General features: G+C 49.4%; 1 protein-coding gene across 1 annotated transcript in view; it reads left to right on the top strand.

Annotated features, from left to right (window-relative positions):
* Window positions 1-8036: 8036 nt before the first annotated feature.
* farsb (phenylalanyl-tRNA synthetase subunit beta) overlaps window positions 8037-8970 on the top strand; it is a 69215-nt gene continuing 68281 nt past the window's right edge. Inside the window, exon 1 of the mRNA XM_038815775.1 lies at window positions 8037-8204. Coding sequence (XP_038671703.1) covers window positions 8147-8204 — 58 coding nt within the window. The 5' untranslated portion in view covers window positions 8037-8146. The remainder of the gene's footprint in view (window positions 8205-8970) is intronic.

Genomic DNA, 8970 nt, shown 5'->3' with positions numbered 1-8970 from the left:
CCGCCCCCGTCCCCCCCCCCCCCCCCGTCCCCCACTCCACCCCCCCCCCCCCCCCATGTCTTGGAGAAGTAAAGCAGATGAGTTAACTGACATGTGAAGAGAGAGTTGAGAAAGTAATGTTTCAACCGTCTGCATAGACCTGAAATGTTCACTTTCTCCAGACAGATGTTGACAGACTTGTTCAGTTCCAGCATTTCTCATTTTCCTCCAAGACTATAGAATGTGAGGGATACAGATATAACCTACACTAGGAACATTCTCTCAGATCTTTGGTGACACAAATCAGTGAACTTATAGTCTGCGTATGTTGTGGGGGCAATGCGTGTGGCGTGGCGGGTGTATGTGTTGTAGGGGAGAGGAGTATGTTGTGAGGTGGGGGATTGCTTGGGAGTGTGTGTGTTGTGGGGGGAGTGTTGTGGGATGTGTGAGTTGTGGGAGAGTGTGTGTCGTGGGGAGTCTGTGTGTTGTGGGGACTGTGTTGTGGGGGAGTGTTGTGGAGTGGGGGACTGTTGTGGGCTGTGTGAGTTGTGGGGGAGTGTGTGTGTGCGCGCGTGGTGGGGGAGTGTGTGTGTTGTGGGGGGAGTGTGTGTGTTATGGGTGTGGGTGTGTGTTGTGGGGGAGTGTGTGTGTGTGTTGTGGGGGAGTGTGTGTTGTGGGGGAGAGTGTGTTGGGGTGTGTGTGGGGGGGTGTGGTGAATCACATTCCGCGTAATTCACACTGTTATATGATGTGCTGTATTCATGTTAGCTTGGTATACAAGCAGTTGCGCGGCTCTGCCCATAGGGGGAGATGAGGAGTTTGTACTGGGCTCCACCGTTGGCTCCACCCATGGGTCTGCCCATGGCTCCTCCCACTAACCGGAAGTATAAAGCTTTGCAGTCGTAAGCCTGCCTGCCAGTTCATCATGTCGCAGGCAGGCTCTGTTGTAAGACTATTAAAACGACTGTTCACTTCCAACCAACCACGTGTCTTGTGAATTGATGGTCACATCAATTTAATAGTCTTAGGAAACTAGAAGAAAACGACTAAGGAAACGACTATGGAATCAGCCCTCAAACCTGACCGACTAGAACTCGACCCACAGGCTGCAGAGACAAGAGAAATCTTTCAATGCTGGCTCAGATGTTTTAAGGCCTACCTGGCTGAATCAAGTACTCCAGAAACTATAGAGGAGCAAAAACTCAGTCTACTGCACGTAAGGGTGAGCCACCGTATATCTACTCAACTCAATAGTACTAACTCGTATACGGGGGCCCTAGCCATGCTAGATCGAATGTACGTGAGGCCCATCAACGAGGTCTACGTGCGCCATATTTTTATGACCCGCCACCAGCGCCCCGCGGAGTCGTTGGAAGAATTCCTGCGGGACTTAAAGACTTTAGCTCGGGATTGTAATTACAGGCTGATTCAGCCGAACGGCACATGGAGCTCGCCGTCAGGGATGTGTACGTGGCAGGCCTCAGTTCAAACTATGTACGCCAGCGGTTGCTCGAAAAAGGGTCCCAGAATCTAGAGGACACGGTAGAATTGGCTACCACCATGGAGGTCTCGTTCCGCAGCCTAACCTCGTTCCCCGCGGACCAAGCGGCCCCATCCTGGGCCCCTGACCAGCGGCTTCCCCAGGCCTGCGCCGCGCAGCCACCCAGCCACCACGCAGCTCCAGGGGGCCATTTTTGCGGGCAGCCCAGCACCCACGGCAGTACTGCCCGGCCCGTAACACGACCTACAGCAGCTGCGGTCGCAAGGGACACTATGCCCGGGTCTGCCTGGCAAAGCAGGCCCATCTCCTAACTCTCCCACAGCCTCCCAGAGCACTCGTTTTCAAACTCCACAGGCCCGCAGGCCCCGAAATGCTGCGGCCTGTACTCCGACTCTGCGCCCAAATGACACATGCGACTCATGGGGGCCGCCATCTTGGCAACCACCCCTCCACGCGGCCAGCCACGTGCGACTCATGGGGGCGGCCATCTTCCTCGCCATGTGCGATCCACGGGGGTGGCCATCTTGGGATCCTTCCTCTCCTCACTCAGAAAATCGCCTCGAAGGCTACGAATTGAGAGGGCAGTCATCACGGGGCCACTCCAGCACAGCTGATCGAGCCGCCGACTACCCGCAACACAGAGCGGTGATGTTGGATCAGTCGTGTCCGAAACATCTTCGCAACTCCATGATGACCATTGAAATCAACGGGTACAGGTTATGCTCTGTGAAAGACCTCTTCAAGCCAGTCATTTCATGGTATATTGTCTCGTTGCATGCCTTGTTGGTAAGTCTTGTGAATGGACACTTTCTTTAGGGCGTATGGTGGCACAGTTAGCACTGCTATCTCACAGCGGCAGGGATCCGGGTTAAATTTCGTCATTGGGTAACTGTCTGTGTGGAGTTATCTCTTTCTCCCCGTGACCGCTGGGGGTTTTCTCCTGGTATTCCAGTTTCCTCCCACAATCCAAAGATCTGAAGATTAGGATTGGCCATGATAACATTTGCCATTAGTGTCCAAAGATGTACAGGTTAGGTGGGCAGCACAATGGCACAGTGGTTAGCACAGATGCTTCACAGCTCCAGGGTTCAATTCTGGCCTTCGGTGATTGTCTGTGTGGAGTTTACACTTCCTCCCCGCGTCTGCGTGGGTTTCCGCTGGGTGCTCCGGTTTCCTCCCAAAGAAGTGCAGGTTAGGTGGATTGGCTATGCTAAATTGCCCCTTTGTGTCCAAAACGTTTGGTGGGGATATTGGTTTGAGGGGATGGGGTGGAGGTGTTGACTTAAGTAGGGTGCTCTTTCTAAGGGCTGGTGCAGACTCAATGGGCTGAATGGCCTCCGACTGCACTGTAAATTCTATGAAATCCACGTGGGTTAAAGGGGGTAGGGCAGGGGAATGGGCCTCGGTAGGGTGGTCTTTCAAAGGGTCGGTGCAGGCCAAATGGCCTCCTTCTGCACTGTAGAGATTCTACAATCAACTGTTTCAGCATCTGAATTTCAGCTTCTGAATGAACCCATCGACATGCTGATAAGAGTTTGTTGACAATTTGAACCTCTCTATGTAGTTTCACATTCAAGTCCGCAAGATACATGGTGAATTCAATAAGGAATGCCAAATCGTTCAATAACTGCCCCTTAGTTCATGTGTTTTAAGAAAGAACTACTCTGGTTGATTTCACCATCCAGCTCTTGATCTGTAGTACTGTAGGTAACAGCACCCAAGAACACATATGGTGTTCATGATCAATAAGGGGATTTCTTGATTAATATGAATTTGTTGAATGTGGGTTATGGGGAGAAGGCAGGAGAATGGGGATGAGGAACAGATCAGCCATGATCGAATGGTGGAGCAGACCCGATGGACCAAATGGCTTAAATCTGCTCCTATATCTTATGAACTTATGAACTCCGTCATTATCATACATAAGGGCAACACCCAGTGGCGCAGTGGGTGAGCACTGCAGCCCCACGGCGCTGAGGTCCCAGGTTCGATCCTGGCTCTGGGTCACTTTCTGTGTGGAGTGTGCACATTCTCCCCGTGTTTGCATGGACTTCGCCCCCACAACCCAAAGATGTGCAGGCTAGGTGGATTGGCCATGCTAAATTGCCACTTAATTGGAAAAAATTAATTGGTACTGTAAATTTATAAAAAAAGAAAACAAAAATAATCAATGTGAAGGTGACATGTTTTCCTTTGTTTGTCATGAAGGTTTTTATTTCTTCAAGCAGTAACCAGAATCAGACTGCTGAGTCCACAAACATGGCTGAAGTAAATGGCATCATCATGATCTGATCCTAACTCTGTAAAAAAAGACTTGGAGCTGTGATTGAGCCACTTGGAGATTATGAAATTGATGCGGAAACAACCTTTTTCATCACATTTTTCATCTCCATTGCACACAGCTCCGAATATTCTAAATTCAAACCCCCCCCCCGCCCCCGCCCGGTCCCACATTCAACAAATTCATGTCTGACCTATTTGCGTTGAGTTCCACATTCCCATCTACCCCAGATAATCTTTGATTCACTTTCACAGGAGTCTGCCACTGCCATAAAAATATTCAGTGATCCTGCTTCCACCGCCTTCTGTGGCAAAGAGTTGATCTTGGTGAACTATGCGGCATGGTAGCAAAGTGGTTAGCACGGTTGCCTCACAGTGCCAGGGTCCCAGGTTCGATTCCCGGCTTGGGTCATTGTCTGTGTGGAGTCTGCACGTTCTCCCCGTGTCTCCATGGGTTTCTTGTCTAAAGCCCCGAAAGTCGTGCAGTTAGATAAGTTGGACATTCTGAATTCTCCCTCCGTGTATCTGAACAGCCGTTGGAATGTGTGACTAGGGGCTTTTCTCAGTAACTTCTTTGCAGTGTTAATGTAAGCCTACTTAGAGTCATAGATGATTACAGCATGGAAACAGGCCCTTCAGCCCAGCTTGTCCACGCTGCCCAGTTTCTATCACTGAGCTCGTCCCACTTGCTCGCATATCCCTCTATATCCACCCTGCCCATGTCTAACTGCTCTTCAAAGGACAAAATTGTACCTGCCTCTACCAGTGCCTCTGGCAGCTCATTCCAGATGCTCACCACCCTCTGTGTGAAAAACATTCCTGTCTGGTCTGTTGTATCTCTCTCCTCTCACCGTAAACCTATGCCCTCTAGTTCTTGACTCCTCTACCTTTGGGAAAAGACGTTAACTATCTACCTTATCTATGCTCCTCATTATTTTATAGACCGCTATAAGATCACCTCAAGCCTCCTATGCTCCAGGGGGAAAAGTGCCAGCCTCTCCTTATAACTCAGACCATCAAGTCCTGGTAGCATCCACGTAAATCTCTTCTGCACTCTTTCTAGTTTAACAATATCCTTCCTATAATAGGGTGAGTAGAACTGAACACAGTATTCCATATGTGATCTTACCAATGTCTTGTACAACTTCAACAAGACGTCCCAACTCTTGTATTCAATATTCTGACCAATAAAACATACTGAATGCCTTCTTCACCACTCTGTCCACCTGCGGCTCCACCTTCAAAGAGCTATGAACCTGTACTCCTAGATCTCTTTGTTCTGTAACTCTCCCAAACTCCCTACCATTAACTGAGTAGGTCCTGCCCTGATTTGGTCTATCAAAATGCATCACCTTACATTTATCTAAATTAAACTCCATCTGCCTTTCATCGGCCCACTGGCCCAATTGGTCAAGATCCTGTTGTAATTTATATAACCTTCTTCGCTATCCACTATGCCACCATCTGTAAACTTACTAACCATGCCTCCTACATTCTCATCCAAATCATTTATATATTTAACAAACAGTGGACCCAGCACTGATCCCTGAGGAACACCACTGGTCACAGGCCTCCAGTTTGAAAAACAACCCTCCACAACCACCCTTTGGCACAGTCAGCAAGGCAATTTTAAATCCAATTGGCTACCTGATCCTGGATTCCGCGACATTTAACCTTTTGCAACAATCTACCATGCGGTACCTTGTAGGCAGTGCAGTCTACGTCCATGTAGACAATGTCGACCGCACTGCCCTCATCTACCTTCTTGGTTACCCCCTTCAAAAAACTCAATCAATTTTGTGAGACATGATTTTCCCCATACAAAGCCATGTTGATTTTCCCTAATTAGCCCCTGCCTGCCTAAATGCCTGTAGATGCTGTCCCTCAGAATACCTTCTCACAACTTACCCACTACAGAAATAAGGCTCAACGTTCAAGGCTTATCCCGAGAGCACTACTTAAACAAGGGCACAACATTTGCTACCCTCCAATCTTCAGGCACCTTTCCTGTGGCTGTCAATTCAAATATCTCAGCTAGGGGCCGGCAATTTTATCCCTAGCCTCCCACAACGACCTGGGATATATTTCATCAGGTCCCGGGGATTTCTCTATCTTAATGCACTTTAATACCTCCAGCACCTCCTTCTCTATAATATGTGCACCTTTTATTTCCCCAGTTTCCCTAACATTTGTGCCTTTCTCAACAGTAAATACTGACGAGAAACATTCATTTAGGACCTCTCCCATCCCTTGTGGAACCGCACATAGATGACCTTGTTTATCCTTAAGAGACCCAACCCGCTCCCTCGTAAGTCTTGTATATGTAAAAGCTCTTTGATTTTACTTGTGACAATAAATATTATCTGATGACTCCATGATGCACTGATTGGAGCACTAGACTTCCAAGTCCATTGTACTTAATAATAATCTTTATTGTCACAAGTAGGCTTACATTGCAATGAAGTTACTGTGAAAAGCCCCTAGTTCCCACATTCCAGCACCTGTTCGGGTACAGAGGGAGAAGTCAGAATATCCAAATTACCTAACAGCATGTCTTTCAGTACTTACCTGTGTTCGCGGAGTATCCATCAGCTGTTAGGCCACAAAGATTGTCCTCTAAAGTTTGTCACTAAGACATTTCTTACTTCATTGAAAATCCATAGAATTCCTCCAATGCAGGCCATTCGACCCAGCAAGTCTGCACCAACTTCCGAAAGAGCTCCCTACCAAGGCCCAGTTCCCCCCCACCCCCACCTAACCTGCATATCTGTGGACACTAAAGAGAAATTTAGCATGGCCGATCTAAACCTGCACATCCTTGGACTGTGGAGGAAACCGGAGGAAATCCATGCAGACACTGGGGGTGATCACAGTCACCCAAGGTCAGAATGGAACCTGGCTCTCTAGCGCAGTGAGGCAACAGCATGCTAACCATTGTTCCACTATCTTGTCCCGTTAATTGGGTCAAAATCCTGGAACTCACACTCTAACAGTACTATAAGAAATCTTACACCACCAGGTTAAAGTCCAACAGGTTTGTTTCGAATCACTGGATTTCGGAGCACATCGCCTCCATCAGCTGAGTGAAGAGGTTGGTTCCATAACCACAAATATAGACAAAGTCAATGATGCAAGACGATACTTTGAATGCGAGTATTTGCAGCTAAATAAATATTTACAGGTCCAGACGGAGCGACTGGAGAGAGGGATAGTCATAGGTTAAAGAGGTGTGAACTGTCACAAGCCAGTTGGTAGGATTTCGCAAGCACAGGCCAGATGGTGGGGGTGAATGTAATGAGACATGGTCCCAGTTGAGGCCATACTCATGCGTGCAAAACATGGCTATCAGTTTCTGCTGGGCGATTCGGCGTTCTCACGCATCCATGTGAGACCACGCACACGCTACGACAACGGATGAACGGGCATCGCGTGACAATCGCCAGGCAGGAATGTTCCCTTCCAGTCGGGGAACACTTCAGCAAGGACATTCAGCTTCTGATCTTCGGGTAAGTGTTCTCCAAGGTGGCCTTCAGGACCCGCGACAACACAGAACAGAAAGTATCATCTTGCATCATTGACTTTGTCTATATATATATGGTTGTGGAACCCACCTCTTCACTCACCTGATGAAGGAGCTGTGCTCCGGAAGCCAATGATTCAAAACAAACATGTTGGACTTTAACCTGGTGTTGTAAGACTTCTTACTGTGCCCACCCCAGTCCATCGCCAGCACCTGCACCTACACAACATAGACCGCAGCAGTTCAAGAAGGCAGCTCACCACCACCTTCTCAAGGGTAATCAGGGAGGGGCAATAAATTCCGCCCAAGAAAATGATGCCCACATGCTGTGAATGATTTTTTAAAAATTGGAGCACTGTCCGGCCCACTTGTGTTTTATGAGCTTCATCTAAATGCATTCCGTCCGGAATTCCAGTCCTCTAGACCAGTATGGACAAAAGCTTTCTGTATAACTGGACTAACACACGGTTAGGCATGAGTACACTCCTATTTTGCTGCTGAGCCGGATAGTCCTAGCAGCTTCCTCAGCTGGGAGGGAGGGAGAATGGAAAATGTTCTCAGATAAATCATTAGCACTCAGAGGTCCTGACGATCTGTGGGTTGATACTTTTTTCACTCGAGTAGGTAGCTACGCCAATCGCCAGAAGGAGGTGGGGAGAGGGGAAGCTCCCCTCCCGGAATATATTCCCAACACCGCCCGAGGGTTTTAACAAATAAACCGACGCGTGTACTATGCGTTGGAAAAGACGCTGGCTGCACAGCAGATTGCCGAGTTAGAGTTCAGGAGTGTGAGGGGCAGCCCCGGATGAGCAGCTGGCTCTGCGCCCTGCGCGCATGCCCACCCTGCCCGTCCGCCGGTCTCAGCCATGCCGACTGTCAGTGTGAAGAAGGATTTGTTATTTCGGGCTTTGGGTCAAACGTACAGTGAGTTCCGTCCGTCCTTCCATTCATTCATTCATGGTCTCGGCTGCCGGGTAGTGGCGGTGGCCGGAAAAGAGTGCCCGGGATCAGTGGAGCTTTGCAAAGGGAAGCGGAGAGGGAACGGCGAGATTGGGACGCGCTGGGACCGGCACCGAGAGAGCGGGCCGGGCCGGAGGGGAAGGTGCAAGCTCAGCCTGGCATTTGGAACGTGGGATTTGGAACGCGGAGTATCCCGGCGTTCGGATCCATTCATTGTTCGGAGCCGGGTTCTGGGGAGCGTTCCATCCCGCTGATTGCATCATGCAGCTGCGGCCAGGTGGAAGCGCACGGTGCTCCCCCGGATTGCACAAGCTAAATTGCCCCTTAGTGTCCAACAGGTTAGGTGGGGTTACTGGAGATACAGTGGGGTGTGGGCCTGGGCACTGTGCGCTTTCGGAGGGTGGGCGCGGACTCGATGGGCCGAATGACTTCCTTCTGCACTGTTGTAATTCTATAACGATTCTATGACTGGAGGCTGGGTCATTAAAATATGTTCCAGACTGAGGGGAAATAGACTGACTTTTAATCAGTAAGGGTGGCATGGTGGCACAATGGTTAGCACTGCTGCTTCACAGTGCCAGGGTCCCAGATTCAAACTCTGTCTCTGTGGAGTTTCTTCATTCTCCCCATGTCCACGTGGGTTTTCTCCGGGTTCTCCTGTTTCCTCCCACAGTCCAAAGATGTGCAGGTTAGGTGGATTGGCCATGATAAATTGTCCCTTAATGTCCAG

The sequence above is a fragment of the Scyliorhinus canicula genome, chromosome 13, assembly GCF_902713615.1.
Source record: "Scyliorhinus canicula chromosome 13, sScyCan1.1, whole genome shotgun sequence".
NCBI classification, from domain to species: Eukaryota; Metazoa; Chordata; class Chondrichthyes; order Carcharhiniformes; family Scyliorhinidae; genus Scyliorhinus; species Scyliorhinus canicula.
This window is presented reverse-complemented; position numbering and strand designations above follow the sequence as displayed.